At 38.2% G+C, this 17,333-nt stretch overlaps 2 protein-coding genes across 10 annotated transcripts in view; one reads left to right on the plus strand and one right to left on the minus strand.

Annotated features, from left to right (window-relative positions):
- The window catches only part of GRM3 (glutamate metabotropic receptor 3), a 131,581-nt gene extending 130,532 nt beyond the window's left edge, over window positions 1-1,049 (minus strand). For both annotated transcript variants that reach the window (XM_077150818.1, XM_077150902.1), the window contains exon 1: window positions 582-1,049. In XM_077150818.1, coding sequence (XP_077006933.1) covers window positions 582-1,049 — 468 coding nt within the window. The remainder of the gene's footprint in view (window positions 1-581) is intronic.
- The window catches only part of LOC143674793 (uncharacterized), a 447,599-nt gene that overhangs the window by 29,719 nt on the left and 400,547 nt on the right, over window positions 1-17,333 (plus strand). The window lies entirely within an intron of this gene.

A 17,333-nucleotide genomic window follows, 5' to 3' on the forward strand; every position in this document is an offset into this window, starting at 1 on the left:
TTACATCCACACTTTTCCTTGTAACTTTGCAGCACTAGTGCTTTGGGCAGGACATACTTCCCTGCTCCTTGACTCAGGGCTGGGCCCTATGTGTTATTTTGGCCAATGGGGTGTTAGCAGATATGATGCAAGCAGAAGCTTAGAAGGGTCTTATGTGTGGTTTATTTTGCACTCTCTTGCACCTCTGCCATCATTCTGAGAACTCTCTTGGGTTAGCACATTGATTTCAGGAAGCGGATAAGAGAAAATCTGGAGCAGAGCATCTCCCCCTCACTCCCCATAGCTGAACCCTGTCTCAATGATCCCAATCCAGTTGATCTTCAGACTTATAAACTATAATAATAAATAATTGTGTTTAAACCACTGAGTTTTGGGGAAGTTTGTTATGCTGCAATAGCTACCTGATATGCTTCTAAACAATTTTCATTGCTGGAGAAATGTTTTGACTGTAAGCATATATTATCAAATAGCCATAGAAATTAATAAATACATTGATGAAGTTATTAAGATATTCTATTTTTCTCCTAAAGTATGAAAGCAAAGAGACACAGCATTTTAAAGATAGCATTGGCAAATCTTACCTGTATGGAAACACTGCTGTAAGAGCCACCAATGACCCCTGCAATGAGCAGTGGGATGTTTTCTTGAATGGCATAGGATCCATCAGGACACATATATTCAGCCTCATCCACTTTAGTCAAAGATGCCCTGACAAATTCCAGTGATTGCTCTAATGCATAGGTATCTCTTGAACACGTATCCAATATATGAACACCCAGCTTCACTCCTGGTAGCAGGTAATTGTCTTTGTTGATTTCATCAATAGCAAACAACATGGCTTCCAGGCGTTGGATCCCCCGGTCTTCATTGATTCGCCCACAGTCTTCAGTTCCAGTGCCTTTTTCATTAATAGGAAATAGGCCCCCTAAAACAAGATCGCCTTCTATTTTAATTTCCCTCCTCATAAAGTTATGGTCCCCTAGAGAAAGTAAAAATCCCTTTGAAAACAAAGCCAAGGTAAGAACTTGGAGTCTGGTCAACATCTTCATGAATCCTGTTTCTGTACCTCCAGGAGATATCAATGGATGGAGCCAATGTTGCCCACTAGTCCTCCTCTCTCATTTCCAAATGGATCTTTGGCCTGTCCTTCAAATAAGGGAGGAACAGACTAACAGAGCCTGTCACCAAATTCCTAAAGAGATAAAAATTATATGAACAAAAGTGATAAATGAAGCAACAGTGATTACGTTGATGGTCCCCAATTAGACTGTTAATGGTATAATGTCTCAAATCACCATTTACTAACCACAACAGGCACTCTTTCACAGATATTCTCATCCCGGCCTTACAATGCACTGTGATGTAGATCTTAGTCGCCCCATTTCACAGAAATAGACAGTGAGGGCTAAAAAAAATTTAAAAAGTGATGTGAAAAAGTCTACTTAGAATGGAGGTAAGGTTCAGATTCCAGTTTTTTAATGCCAAGTTCAGCATGCTACTGAGTAATTTATTTCATAGGGCAGCAACTTGAATATGAGGCTTTATCCCCTCTCTTTCAGCTACATTTGTAAACCACCTCTTTATATCAACTCTTTTCCTTACCAAATGGAAACAAAACAAAATACAATTGTAGTCCTGCCACCATTTCTGAATTTATACCACCCAACCCTGTGCTTACCTTCATAGATGAGCTCTTCAAAAGAATTGTCTACAGTGGTGTTTTCCCTTCTAATCCTGGATACTCTCAGCCCACTGCAATCATGATTTCATCTTTAATACTCCATTAAAATAGCTCTGATCTACTAGTTACTAAATCCACTAACCCCACTGTAGGCCTTACTTTTACCTGACTTGACTTGAAATCTTGACTTTCTCTCCCTGTTACAACTTCCTTGATTTCTGTTCTCATACTTCATTTCTAGCCACATCTCAGTTTTCACTGTTACACACCCCTTGTCTCCACTTTTCCCCCATCCCCATTCCTGGGCAAGCTTATCCATTTTCATAGGTTTAACTACCACTTAAATGAGTTCCAGACCTCCAGATCAATTGCCTGCTAAACAGCCTTCCTCACCATCCCTCAGGAATTTCAAGATTCTACATTGTCATGCCTAAACTCTTCCTTCTCTCAGTAAATGGATCTTATCTCCACCCAGTCTTTCAAGCCAAGAAATCTGGATTCTAGCTCCCTCTCCATTTCACCCCTTTTTACCCTCTTCCAGTTATCCACCAAGACTTGTAGAGTCCATCTTCTTCCTATTTCACATAGCCACCTCCTTTATTCCCACTCTGCCAGGCTCTTGTTATCTTTAGCAGACCATGACAGTAAGTTCCTACAGAGTCACTACCAACTTGCAAATCATTGTTTTGTGATTCAGGAAAATATGCCCTTTCCACAAATATAAAATATTTAAATTTGTATTGTTAACCTATAAAATGTGTGGGCTCTACAGCCAGTGTTAGACCACTCCCTATATGGCCCTCACATTTAAAGGAGCACAGTGAGTGCTAGTTAGCTGAGTAGATTGTAGCTTATGGCAGTTCCATAATCAAATCTTCTTTTTCCATCATTGGCCAGGATATATTAATGTATTAGGAATCAAGCAAAGCCCTAGAGGAGGATCATGTTTCCATGAACCCATGGTCTCCTTGTATTTTCAGCACACAGTTCCCTATCACTAGGGCAAACAGTGGGTTAGCACCTCACTCTGCTCACTCTCTGCTCACTCACCAGATGAGGTGGGCTTACCATTTTCAGAGTCAGATAAGAGGAGTTACTCCAGGGGATTCCTGGAGCTCCCAGGAGGTTGTAGCTGCATGCCCATGTGTGGGGGAATGAGAGTATAGTTCTCCATTCTACTGTGTTTGTGCATAATTGTGTGTTGGTGGGGTTTCATGGAGAGGGCTCTCCTAGATACTCCCTGATTCAGGTTCTCTGAAAGCCACAGCAACCACATGCCCTCAGGTAAGTTGTCATATGTTAATGATCTGAATAGTGTCCCTTTGGAGGAGATGCTCTGTCTAAAGCACTATCTGATTACTGTACAAAGTGACCCATCTCCTGTCAGTCTGCCCACACCACCATCCAAAACGTGATTATAAGCATATTTTCCCTCTGCTTAAAAGTTAGTACTGGGAGGTGCAAGGGTAGTTCAGTGGTAGAATTCTCGCCTGTTATGCGTGGGGCCAGGTTTGATTCCTGGTCCATGCACTTCCTCCCAAAACAAACAAACAAAAATTCAGCAAATGGTGCTGCAATAATGGGATACTCTCAAGGAAAAATTATGAAATTTTTTTGTATACTGTATACATACAGTATGCAAAAAAAAAGTTAGTATTGATTGTCCCTTGCCTACACGATAAAGACTGAACTTCATTTTGTGTAGCACTCTCCAGTGCTCCATACTCTTGTCCTTGGCTATTTCTCAAGCCTTAGTGCTCACCAAGCCCATCAGCTGCATCCCACCTCTCTCTCCAAACCTCTACCATATTGACTGTGTGAACTTCAGAGGATATGCTGGACGTTGATGAGCCCATGCTTCCCACTCATGTTTTCCCGGTGCTGAAATGCCCTGCCAAACCCATTTGTCTGGTGAACACCCACTTGTCTTCTAACACTCAACAGTCACTACCAGGAAAGACTAAGGATTCTTTTCCATCTTCCTTTGCCTGTCAAATTTTATACTTCTTGCTTTTTATTTCCACTGTAGTTTGAGAAATGTTTGCTATTGCTGTTATAATTCATTTTTGTTTCTGTGTGTGCTCATTGGGAATATATGCAATGGCACAGCATTTAGGGTTTTTAATGTACTAAGAAATAAAACAGCTCAATAAAAAAAATTGAGATGTTTATGTCCACATTTTTGACATTTCTTCCTTCCCATGTTAGCGGTGCCCTTTAACAGCCAGCTTTCCACTTTCTTTCTATTCCTTTCACCTGAAGCAATGGATGGGTTGTTTTCTTGAGACATTTGAGTCTGCTGGGTTTTGTTTTGTTTATTTATTTAGGTGAAAATCTTCATGATGATAGCAGCAAATTCATTGGTATTCTCAGTGTTAACTAAGATTCTCTCTGAGAGATCTGCCTTAAGGCACAAGAGAGTCTAATAATAATAATTGTTTTTAAACTTGAAACTTTAGTAGAAATTTTTGGGTGTTTCATATCAGTTGATGGTTTCTCTTTGATCTTTACATGCAATTCCCTTTGAAGCAAAACTGCCACGGAAGGCAAAAGACGCTGTGATCGTTATCGCTAATGATAAAGAAATCATTTTATAAAATAATTGTTTTATGTGCTTAATAAAAGAGAATAGTTAATTAAAAGAAGGTCACCAACACAGGCTCACTGTGTATCTTAATTAAAAATATAGACATTACTTGAATGTGAGGAAAGTTTCACTACTTAAAGAGAAAATACACCTTAGAGTCTACAAAATTTTAATTCTCTATTGGAGAAACACTCTTAGTCAAAGAAGGCGTCATATGAAACTTCGTATTACACCAAAAGTAATAATAAAGATACCTGCCTGTCTCAGGGATAGATGGTGTATGCTACTTATCTGCAGTTCCAGGGCTTAGCATAGTTTCTGTAATCCAGGCAATAGTCAACAAGTATTTCTTGAAGGAACATAGACATTCACAACAACTGCATTTACAAATTACACTATTTTATTCATGGCAAAGGGAAATGAGAATCAAAATAGAGATATGGGTTGGTTTGATTTCATTATCTGCCTAATGACCTCAAGAGCTGTTCCCCTATTATGCTCTTCTATGACAAGATTGCTCACACATAAAGCTACAGGAATTTCTTGGTATATATGCAGGAGAAGATGCTGCCTTTGTATTTGGAAATTCCAACTGAGGTGGGTCACTATGAAGTCAGAAGATGTCTCAAGATTTAAATGTTTGGAACATGCTTATTATCCTCCTTCAAAACTCCAGAGATGCATCCACTCATCACATATTTATTGAAGACCTGATATGTATGTGCCAGGCAGTGAACTAGATGCTGAGGATACATATTTTGTAAATGAATGAACATTATCCCTGCTGCCAAATAACTTTCTAATGCTTAAATATTTTTATATAGAGTGATGGATAAGTACTCACCTCAGTTTCTACCATTGTAATTATTTGTAAAAAAAATTTAAAATAAGTAAACCATGTGTGCTGGTTTGAAATTGTTATATAAGAAAGGAAAAGCCATATTTTCTTAATCCTGATTCAATATTGTAAGGTGCAGCCTCTTGATTGGGTTATTTCCATGGAGCTGTGACACACCTAATTCCATGGGTGTGACCTTTTGATTTTATTACTTCCAAAGAAATGTGGCATGCCCAATTGTGGGTGTGACCTTTTGGTTAGATGAAGATATGACTTGGCCCACTCAAGGTCTGTATTGATTACTGGAGTCCTTAAAAAGGGGAAACATTTTTGGAGAAAGCTCAGAGCTCACAGAGACGTTGACATTCAGAGATGCTTGGAGTGCCAACAGAGAAAGCAGACACCTAAACACATATGTTTAGAGATGGAGAGTCCAGCAGACCTCATTAAACACCTAAACACGGGGATGTTAGACATGGAGAGTCCAGCAGACCTAGAGATGGCAAGCAAGCCAGAACCCAGAGTTGTGTCCTGGAGGAGATAAGAAAAGGCCCCCAGACACTTAGAGAGGAAACCACTGGTGCCAGAAGCTGGAAGTAATGGAACTGGGACCATCAGATGCCAAACATGTGTCTTCCTGTGTGACAGATATCAGCCTTTCATGAGTCAAGGTATCTTTCTCTGGATGCCTTAGTTTGGACATTTTTCTGGCCTTAGAGCTATAGATTTTTAACTTGCTAAACTCCCTTGTTAAAAGGTATTCCAGACTTCCGGAGAAGATGGCAGCTTAGTAAGATGCGCGGATCTTAGTTCCTCCTCCAGAACAGCTACTAGGGGAGTAGAAACGATACAGAACAGCTCCCGGAGCCACGACAGAGATCAAAAAGACAGCTACCCCATCCTGGAACAGCTGACTGGCTGGGAGAACCCGCTCCGGTGAGATCGCCGAGGGGCGCGGGCTTCCCCGGGCCGGGATGGCAAGCGGCTGGAGTCCCTCCCTTCCTCCTTCCCCAGCCAGCTGGGAGAAGTGGACAGGCGGTCCCCTCAAGCCGCGGCGGCTGGCGACCCCCCCACGGGCGGCCCCCCGGACCAACTGGGATAATTGGATTGGAGATCCCCAGGCCACGGAGAACAGTGACCGGGGTCCCTTCCAGACACGTGACTTCCTGGTCCAACTGGGAACGGTGCATATTCCCGGGCCGCGGCAGCTGGCGCCCTCCCGCCACGCTTGGCGCCCCGGGCCGACTAGGAGATTCGGAAGGGCACTCTCCCGGGCTGCAGCGGCCGACGACCCTCCCTGCATTCGGATCCCTGGGCCGGCTGGCACTCTTCCAAGCCGCTTCGGCTGGCGAACCTCCCCCACGGCGAGAGTTTTCCAAAGTTAAAGGACCCACAGCACCTTTTACTGGTGGGACCCGCAAACAAACGTGTGCCACGAGCGCCACCTACTGGACAGGGTAAGAAAAACAGAACCCAAAGATTTCACAGAAAAATCTTTCAACCTGTTGGGTCCAACACCCAGGGAAATCTGACTAAATGCCCAGACGCCAGCAGAAGATAACGGATCATGCTCAGAAAATTGAAAATATGGCCCAGTCAAAGGAGCAAACCAATAGTTCAAATGAGATACAGGAGCTGAGACAACTAATGCTGAATATACGAACAGAAATGGAAAACCTCTTCAAAAATGAAATCGATAAATTGAGGGAGGACATGAAGAAGACATGGGCTGAACAAAAAGAAGAAATAGAAAAACTGAAAAAACAAATCACAGAACTTAAGGAAGTGAAGGATAAAGTAGAAAAGATGGAAAAAACAATGGATACCTACAATGATAGATTTAAAGAGACAGAAGATAGAATTAATGATTTGGAGGATGGAACATCTGAATTCCAAAAAGAAACAGAAACTATCGGGAAAAGAATGGAAAAATTTGAACAGGGTATCAGGGAACTCAAGGACAATATGAACCGCACAAATATACGTGTTGTGGGTGTCCCAAAAGGAGAAGAGAAGGGAAAAGGAGGAGAAAAACTAATGGAAGAAATTATCACTGAAAATTTCCCAACTCTTATGAAAGACCTAAAATTACAGATCCAAGAAGTGCAGCGCACCCCAAAGAGAATAGACCCAAATAGGCGTTCCCCAAGACACTTACTAGTTAGAATGTCAGAGGTCAAAGAGAAAGAGAGGATCTTGAAAGCAGCGAGAGAGAAGCAATCCATCACATACAAGGGAAACCCAATAAGACTATGTGTAGATTTCTCAGCAGAAACCATGGAAGCTAGAAGACAGTGGGATGATATATTTAAATTACTAAAAGAGAAAAACTGCCAACCAAGACTCCTATATCCAGCAAAATTGTCCTTCAAAAATGAGGGAGAAATTAAAACATTCTCAGACAAAAAGTCACTGAGAGAATTTGTGACCAAGAGACCAGCTCTGCAAGAAATACTAAAGGGAGCACTAGAGTCAGATACGAAAAGACAGAAGAGAGAGGTATGGAGAAGAGTGTAGAAAGAAGGAAAGTCAGATATGATATATATAATACAAAAGGCAAAATGGTAGAGGAAAATATTATCCAAACAGTAATAACACTAAATGTCGGTGGACTGAATTCCCCAGTCAGAAGACATGGACTGGCAGAATGGATTTAAAAACAGGATCCTTCTATATGCTGTCTACAGGAAACACATCTTGGACCCAAGGATAAACATAGGTTGAAAGTGAAAGGTTGGGAAAAGATATTTCAGGCAAATAACAACCAGAAAAGAGCAGGAGTAGCTACACTAATATCCAACAAATTAGACTTCAAATGTAAAATAGTTAAAAGAGACAAAGAAGGACACTATCTACTAATAAAAGGAACAATTAAACAAGAAAACATAACAATCATAAATGTTTATGCACCGAGCCAGAATGCCCCAAAATACGTGAGGAATACACTGTAAACACTGAAAAGGGAGGTACTCACATATACCATAATAGTTGGAGACTTCAATTCACCACTCTCATCAATGGACGGAACATCTAGACAGAGGATCAATAAAGAAATAGAGAATCTGAATGTTGCTATGAATGAGCTAGACTTGACAGACATTTATAGGACATTGCATCCCACAACAGCAGGATGCACCTTTTTCTCAGGTGCTCGTGGATCGTTCTCAAAGATAGACCATATGCTGGGTCACAAAGCAAGTCTTAACAAATTTAAAAAGATTGAAATCATACACAACACTTTCTTGGATCATAAAGGAATGAAGTTGGAAATCAATAATAGGCGGAGTGCCAGAAAATTCACAAATACGTGGAGGCTCAACAACACACTCTTAAACAACGAGTGGGTCAAAGAAGAAATTGCAAGAGAAATTAGTAAGTACCTCGAGGCGAATGAAAATGAAAACACAACATATCAAAACTTATGGGATGCAGCAAAGGCAGTGCTAAGAGGGAAATTTATTGCCCTAAATGCCTATATCAGAAAAGAAGAAAAGGCAAAAATTCAGGAATTAACTGTCCACTTGGAAGAACTGGAGAAAGAACAGCAAACTAATCCCAAAGCAAGCAAAAGGAAAGAAATAACAAAGATCAGAGCAGAAATAAATGAAATTGAAAACATGTAAATAATAGAGAAAATCAATAAGACCAGAAGTTGGTTCTATGAGAAAATTAATAAGATTGATGGGCCCTTAGCAAGATTGACAAAAAGAAGAAGAGAGAGGATGCAAATAAATAAGATCAGAAATGGAAGAGGAGACATAACTACTGACCTCACAGAAATAAAGGAGGTAATAACAGGATACTATGAACAACTTTACGCTAATAAATACAACAATTTAGATGAAATGGATGGATTCCTGGAAAGACATGAACAACCAACTTTGACTCAAGAAGAAATAGATGACCTCAGCAAACCAATCACAAGTAAAGAAATTGAATTAGTCATTCAAAAACTTCCTAAAAAGAAAAGTCCAGGACCGGATGGCTTCACATGTGAATTCTCTCAAACATTCCAGAGAGAATTAGTACCAACTCTCCTCAAACTCTTCAAAAAAATCGAAGTGAAGGGAAAACTACCTAATTCATTCTATGAAGCCAACATCACCCTCATACCAAAACCAGGCAAAGATATTACAAAAAAAGAAAACTACAGACCAATCTCTCTAATGAATACAGATGCAAAAATCCTCAGTAAAATTCTAGCAAATCGTATCCAACAACACATTAAAAGAATTATACATCATGACCAAGTAGGATTCATCCTAGGTATGCAAGGATGGTTCAACATAAAAAAATCAATTAATGTAATACACCATATCAACAAATCAAAGCAGAAAAATCACATGATCATCTCAATTGATGCAGAGAAGGCATTTGACAAGATTCAACATCCTTTCCTGTTGAAAACACTTCAAAAGATAGGAATACAAGGGAATGTCCTTAAAATGATAGAGGGAATATATGAAAAACCCACAGCGAATATCATCCTCAATGGGGAAAAAATGAAAATTTTCCCCCTAAGATCAGGAACAAGACAAGGATGTCCATTATCACCACTATTATTCAACATTGTGTTGGAGGTTCTAGCCAGAGCAATTAGACAAGAAAAAGAAATACAAGGCATCAAAATTGGAAAGGAAGAAGTAAAACTATCACTGTTTGCAGACGATATGATACTATATGTCGAAAACCTGGAAAAATCCACAACAAAACTACTAGAGCTAATAAATGAGTACAGCAAAGTAGCAGGTTACAAGATCAACATTCAAAAATCTGTAGCATTTCTATACACTAGTAATGAACAAGCTGAGGGGGAAATCAAGAAATGAGTCCCATTTACAATTGCAACTAAAAGAATAAAATACCTAGGAATAAATTTAACTAAAGAGACAAAAAACCTATATAAAGAAAACTACAAAAAACTGTTAAAAGAATTCACAGAAGACCTAAATAGATGGAAGGGCATACCGTGTTCATGGATTAGAAGACTAAATATAGTTAAGATGTCAATCCTACCTAAATTGATTTACAGATTCAATGCAATACCAATCAAAATCCCAACAACTTATTTTTCAGAAATAGAAAAACCAATAAGCAAATTTATCTGGAAGGGCAGGGTGCCCTGAATTGCTAAAAACATCTTGAGGAAAAAAAACAAAGCTGAAGGTCTCGCGCTGCCTGACTTTAAGGCATATTATGAAGCCACAGTGGTCAAAACAGCATGGTATTGGCATAAAGATAGATATATCAACCAATGGAATCGAATAGAGTGCTCAGATATAGACCCTCTCATCTATGGACATTTGATCTTTGATAAGGCAGTCAAGCCAACTCACCTGGGACAGAACAGTCTCTTCAATAAATGGTGCCTAGAGAACTGGATATCTATATGCAAAAGAATGAAAGAAGACCCATATCTCACATCCTATACAAAAGTTAACTCAAAATGGATCAAAGATCTAAACATTAGGTCTAAGACCATAAAACAGTTAGAGGAAAATGTTGGGAGATATCTTATGAAACTTACAATTGGAGGCGGTTTTATGGACCTTAAACCTAAAGCAAGAGCACTGAAGAAGGAAATAAATAAATGGGAGCTCCTCAAAATTAAACACTTTTGTGCATCAAAGAACTTCATCAAGAAAGTAGAAAGACAGCCTACACAATGGGAGACAATATTTGGAAATGACTTATCAGATAAAGGTCTAGTATCCAGAATTTATAAAGAGATTGTTCAACTCAACAACAAAAAGACAGCCAAACCAATTACAAAATGGGAAAAAGACTTGAACAGACACCTACCAGAAGAGGAAATACAAATGGCCAAAAGGCACATGAAGAGATGCTCAATGTCCCTGGCCATTAGAGAAATGCAAATCAAAACCACAATGAGATATCATCTCACACCCACCAGAATGGCCATTATCAACAAAACAGAAAATGACAAGTGCTGGAGAGGATGCGGAGAAAGAGGCACACTTATCCACTGTTGGTGGGAATGTCAAATGGTGCAACCACTGTGGAAGGCAGTTTGGCGGTTCCTCAAAAAGCTGAATATAGAATTGTCATATGACACAGCAATATCATTGCTGGGTATCTACTCAAAGGACTTAAGGGCAAAGACACAAACGGATGTTTGCACACCAATGTTTATAGCAGCGTTATTTACAATTGCAAAGAGATGGAAACAGCCAAAATGTCCATCAACAGACGAATGGCTAAACAAACTGTGGTATATACATACGATGGAATATTATGCAGCTTTAAGACAGAATAAACTTATGAAGCATGTAATAACATGGATGGACCTAGAGAACATTATGCTGAGTGAGTCTAGCCAAAAACTAAAAGACAAGTACTGTATGGTCCCACTGATGTGAATGGACATTCGAGAATAAACTTGGAATATGTCATTGATAACAGAGTCCAGCAGAAGTTAGAAACAGGGTAAGATAATGGGTAATTGGAGCTGAAGGGATACAGACTGTGCAACAGGACTAGATACAAAAACTAAAAAATGGACAGCATAATAATACCTAATTGTAAAGGAATCGTGTTAAAACACTGAATGAAGCTGCATCTGAGCTATAGGTTTTTTTTTTGTCTGTTTGTTTGTTTGTCTTTTTTTTGTACTATTATTATTATTTTTATTTTTTTCTCTATATTAACATTCTATATCTTTTTCTGTTGTTTTGCTAGTTCTTCTTTTAAATTGATCCAAATGTACTAAGAAATGATGATCATGCATCTATGTGATGATGTTAAGAATTACTGATTGCATATGTAGAATGGAATGATTTCTAAATGTTGGGTTAATTTCTTTTTTTTTCTTTAATTAATAAAAAAAAAAAAGGCATTCCATTTCTGGCATATTGCATTCCAGCAGGATTTAGCAAACTAAAACACCATGAGTTTCCTTTAATATGGTAAAATTTTTATAGTGTACTTGACTCAGAAAAACAAGCCATTCCAAACTACATATATTATAGGCATTTAAAAATTAAGTATATATACCTTAATAACAACTTGACTGATAATGTCATGTGAAGTATTTTTTTCCTTTAAGTCCTCTGGCAAGGCACCTTTAAATAACATTTATGGAGTATTAGAGAATTGCAAATCAGAAATCAATTAGGGTAATGCTTAAATACAAGTTATTTTTTTTTATTTATGTTTTGCTTTAAGCAGAATTTATAGTGATTAAGACTGTAGGGCCATGCATAATTTAGAAACACTTAACATTATTTACAAATGAAGACCTAAGAAACTCAAAGAAGAAAAAATTAAAATTTAACATTGAAAAATGGGCAAATATGCTTAATTCAATGCAACTGTTTATCTCTGTGTAACAGCTTATCGGATTGTGGGAAAGGGCACCAACCACTTATTTTCAGGTTCCCTTCATTATAAATCAGCCAGCAGTACATTCCCCAGATAAACAGGCTCCCTACTGCAGCCACATTCATATGCAGCTGGAGAATTGCAGCTCTTCCATCAAAGTTCTCTATTCAAGGGATGATGAGTGATGTGTCAACTATAAACAAGCATGTGTATAAAATTGGCACTAAAATGAAAAACAACAACAAGCATGTGTAGCCTTCTCAGTAGGCAGCCAGCTCATCAATGTTTTATTAACGGGTGCATTAATAGCATTTCAGAGGTTTGATGTGACTATAATCCCGGAAATATGTGGGCAGGATGTATTTCTATACTTTGCATATGCTAATACATATTTTCCTTCCCCTCTTGACTTTGCCCAGGGACTTGGTGTTGGAAATTTTAAAAATCTAGTTTGACACAATGAATAAATAGCTAATCCAGTTGAAGAAAGGGGAAATAAAAAGTCAGAAACCACCCTTAACCTTTCGTAGAAATAAATCCTTAAATTGCTGAATGGCTTCAGGGAATACTCAAAGACTGTGCACCCAAACAACCTGGAGCAGAGTTAGGGTTAGCATTAGCGTATGCAATTTGGCTATGACTTCATTATGTTTCAGCTCCCAGAATTATAAGGAACAAAGGGAATAGCTCTTATTCTTTGACTGCCATTTATACACTGGGTAAGCAGAAGCTATTCTAGTATTTTAAATAGCAGATCATATCACTGCCTGACTCTCACTCTTATTTTTTGTTTCCTCTGAACTTGGAGTGTTTACTGGGGAAGAAAGGAAAAGGTAGGGATGATTGAGTTTCTAGGCTGATCTGAAAAATCATTTAGTCCATTATGGCACTAACAGTATTTACTGAATACATTGCTCAGGAACAGAGTGGGTGCTAGAACTTTATTCTTTCTGTAAGGAGCCAACCTTTAGCCTTAGACAGTCTGACCATCCATGTGTCAGTCCTAATGGCTTTACTGTGATAATGTACACAAGAAAGCCTCAGTTATGAGAGTTCATTTGTGCAAAGTGAAATCTATCTGAATAAGGTTCCATTTGGGGGAATAGATGTCAAAGAAAGAGAGGAACTATACCATGGTATGACCAAGCATCCCTAGATAATATCTTACTAGTATTTTGTCTAGTAAGATATTATCTGTGACCATTTCTTAGGAAGACCTAATATTTAGGGTTCATCAGGGACATTTCTACAATATAAATAACTTTTCATTACCACAAAACTATCAATACAATATTATCAAAATTAATTAATTTTTAACTTATTTTTTAAAATGAGTTTATCTTCTTTCCCTCTCTCTTTTATCCCTCTTATTATTTATTTGTTTTTATTTTATTACTTATCTGCCCATACGCTGGATAAATGGAGTGTCAGTCACAAGGTTTTCACAATCATATGATCACATAATAAAAGCTACAGAGTTATACAATCATCAGCTAGAAACAAGTCTACTAGATTACAGTTCATCAGTTTGAAGTATTTTCTTCTAGCTATTCTAATATGCAAGAAATTAAAAATGAATATCTATATAATGCATAAGTATAACCTCCAGAATTACTTATTAATACTATTTGAAATCTCTTAGCCACTGAAACTTTATTTTGTTTCATTTCTTTTCCCCCTTTTGGTCAAGAAGGCATTCTGAATTGCACTATGCCAGGCCACACTCACCCTCATATCCCATGTCACCAGGAAGACCTGCACATCTGGGAGTCATGTCCCATGTAGGGAGGAGGGTAATGAGTTTATTTGTAGAGTTGGGTGAGAGAAACAGGTCACACTGAGCAACAAAAGAGGTTCTCTAGGGGTAACTCAGGCATAATTATAACTAGGCTTAGCTTCTTCTTTGCAGGAATAAGTTTCATAAGGGCAAGCCCCAAGACTTATTAAATTGGGACACATTAATGCTTTTGAGACTATCAGGAATTCATGAGGTGGGGAAGTTTAATATTTCCACATTTTTCCCCCTATTTCCTCAAGAGACTTTGTAAATACCTTTTTATTTTCTGCCCAAAATACTCCGCAGAGATCAGGGTATTACATTAACCCATAACAAGATCTCACTTCCTATTCTAAGTTCCAGATAACTATGTTGTTTAAATAAACTTACCTACAGGTTAAATTTGATAGTGTGCTACAAGAAACATAAAGTTTGTATCAGATAAACTTCTCTTCCTTTAGTCTTACGTAGATGTTGAAGTTTTAAAATAAAGTCAATATCATCCTTTACCCTGTATTCTCATTTACCTTAATCTCAACCAAGTCCATTTCATTCATATCTCTACTTGAAGTCTGATCTCTTTTTCAACTTCTTTAACAGTTCCTGCATGGAGTAATGCTGACTTTCAGAACTGTGGAACTCTAACTCTGAATCTTAGGTGTCACACAGATACCCAAGTTTCCAGGAAACTATCAGGTTATGTACAAAGAGCTCAGCGTCTGGGAATTTACAGATAATAGTTAAAACTTAGATGTACTGCTGTAAGAGCTTACCATCTAGGGACCTTTACAATAAGCCTTATTGAACATTCTGTATTCCTTAATCATTGTTTGTCTAATCTCTGCCCATATTCTATCACCTGATAGCTTATGCTCTTGAATTTAATTCTCAGCATCTGCTCATTATAGTTAGTTTATACTAGTGAGGCCTTACAATATTTGTCCTTTTGTTTCTGGCTTATTTCATTCAGCATAATGCTCTCAAGGATCATTGACCTAGTTATATGCTTTGCAACTTCATTCCTTCTTGCAGCCACTCAGTATTCCTCTGTTAGTATACACCACAGTTTGCCCTTCCATTCATCCACTGTTGTACCCTTAGGCCACCTCCATCCATTGCAAATCATGAATAATGCTGCCAGAGCACTAGTGTGCAGATGTCTATTTGTGTTCCTGCCCTCAGTTCTTCCAAATATGTACCAAATAAAGGAGTTGCAGAATCATATGGCAACCCTATGTTTAGCCTCCTGTGGAGCCATCACACTTCTCTCCAGAGAGGCTACAGTGTTCTACTTCCTAGCAATAGTGAATCAGTATGTGCTGGTTTGAAACTGCTGTACACCCCAGAAAAACTGTGTTCTTTAACCCTGATCCAGTATTGCTGGGTGGGATCTTTCAATTAAAATGTTTCCATGGAGATGTGACTCATCCAGTTGTGGGTGGGGCCTTTTGATTAGCTGGTTTCCATGGATATGTGTCTCCTCCCATTCAAGGTGGGGTTGCTTACTGGAGTCCTTTAAGAGGGAACCATTTTGGAAAAAGCAGCAGAGACCTTTGGAGATCCAGAAGGAAATTTCCCTGGGAAGTCTTTTGAAACAAGGAGCCAGAGACCCCAGCAGATGCCAGCTATGTGCCTTTCTAGCTGATAGAGATGTTCCAGACCTATCAGCCTTTCTTGAGCCAAGGTATCTTTCTCTGGATGCTTTGATTTGGGCATTTTTATAGCCTTAGAACTCTAAACTTTCAACTTAATAAATTCCCTTTTTAAAAGCCATTCTGTTTCTGGTATATTGCATTCTAACAGATTTAACAAACTAAAACAAGGGATATCTCTCTCTCTCCACATCTTTTACAGCACTTGTATCTTTCTGTTTATTTTTTTAAACAGTTTATTCACACACAATATAATCCATCTGAATGCATACTCAATGGCTCCTGGTATAATCACGTATTTATGCATTTAGCACCATGATCTATATCACTACATTTCCATTTCTTCTTCAAAGAAAGAAGTGGGAAAAAAGAATTATGAAATAAAAGGGAAAAACAACAACACAAATCCCACATCCTTCCCTTATATCCCATCTTATTGACATTTAAGGTTGATATACTACTTTTGTTACAATTAATGGAAGAATATTACAATGTTATTGTTAACCATAGATCCTAGTTTGCATTGATTGTATTTGTTTTTCATATACCATCCAATTTTCAACATCTTGCAATGATGACATTGGTACTAATTCTTTTTTGAATGTTTAATAGAATTCACATGTGAAACCATCTTTTCCTGGACTTTTCTTTTTGGAGAGATTTTTGATGACTGCTTCAATCTCTTTACTTGTGATTGGTTTGTTTAGGTCTTATATTTCTTCTTGAGTCAGTGTTGGTTGTTTTGCTTTTCTAAGAAGTCGTCCATTTCATTTAAATTGTCTAGTTTCTTAGCATATGGTTGTTTATAGTATCCTTTCATTACCATTTTTATATCTGCAGTTTCAGTAATTATGCCCCCTCCCATTTCTGATTTTAATTATTTGCATCCTCTCTCTCTTTGCTTTTTGTGAGCCTAACTAAGGGTCCATTGATATTATTGATTTTCTCAAAGAACCAACTTCTGATTTTGTTGATTCTCTGTATTGTTTTCATGTTCTCAATTGAAATTGCATTTCTGCTTTAGTCTTTGTTACTTCTTTCTTTTTGTTTCCTTTGGGGTGAGTTTGCTCTTCCTTCTCTAGTTCCTCCAGGTAAGACCTTAATCCTCAGTTTTTGCTCTTTCTTCTTTTTTAATATAGGCACTTAGGGTAATACATTTCCCTCCAAGTACCGCCTTCGGTGCAGCCCATAAGTTTTGATATGTTGCGTTCTCATTTTCATTTGCTTTGAGATATTTACTGATTTCTCTTGTAATTTCATCCTTGACCCACTGGTTGTTAAGAGTGTGTTGTTTAGCCTCCATATATTTGTAAATTTTCTAGCCTTCTGCCTGTTATTGATTTCCAACTTCATTCCACTATGATCTGAGAAAGTATTGTATATAATTTCGATCTTTTTAAATGTATTGAGACCTGCTTTGTGACCCAATATGTGGTCTAGCCTGGAGTATGATCCAT

The sequence above is a fragment of the Tamandua tetradactyla genome, chromosome 1 (assembly GCF_023851605.1).
Source record: "Tamandua tetradactyla isolate mTamTet1 chromosome 1, mTamTet1.pri, whole genome shotgun sequence".
Taxonomy (NCBI): domain Eukaryota; kingdom Metazoa; phylum Chordata; class Mammalia; order Pilosa; family Myrmecophagidae; genus Tamandua; species Tamandua tetradactyla.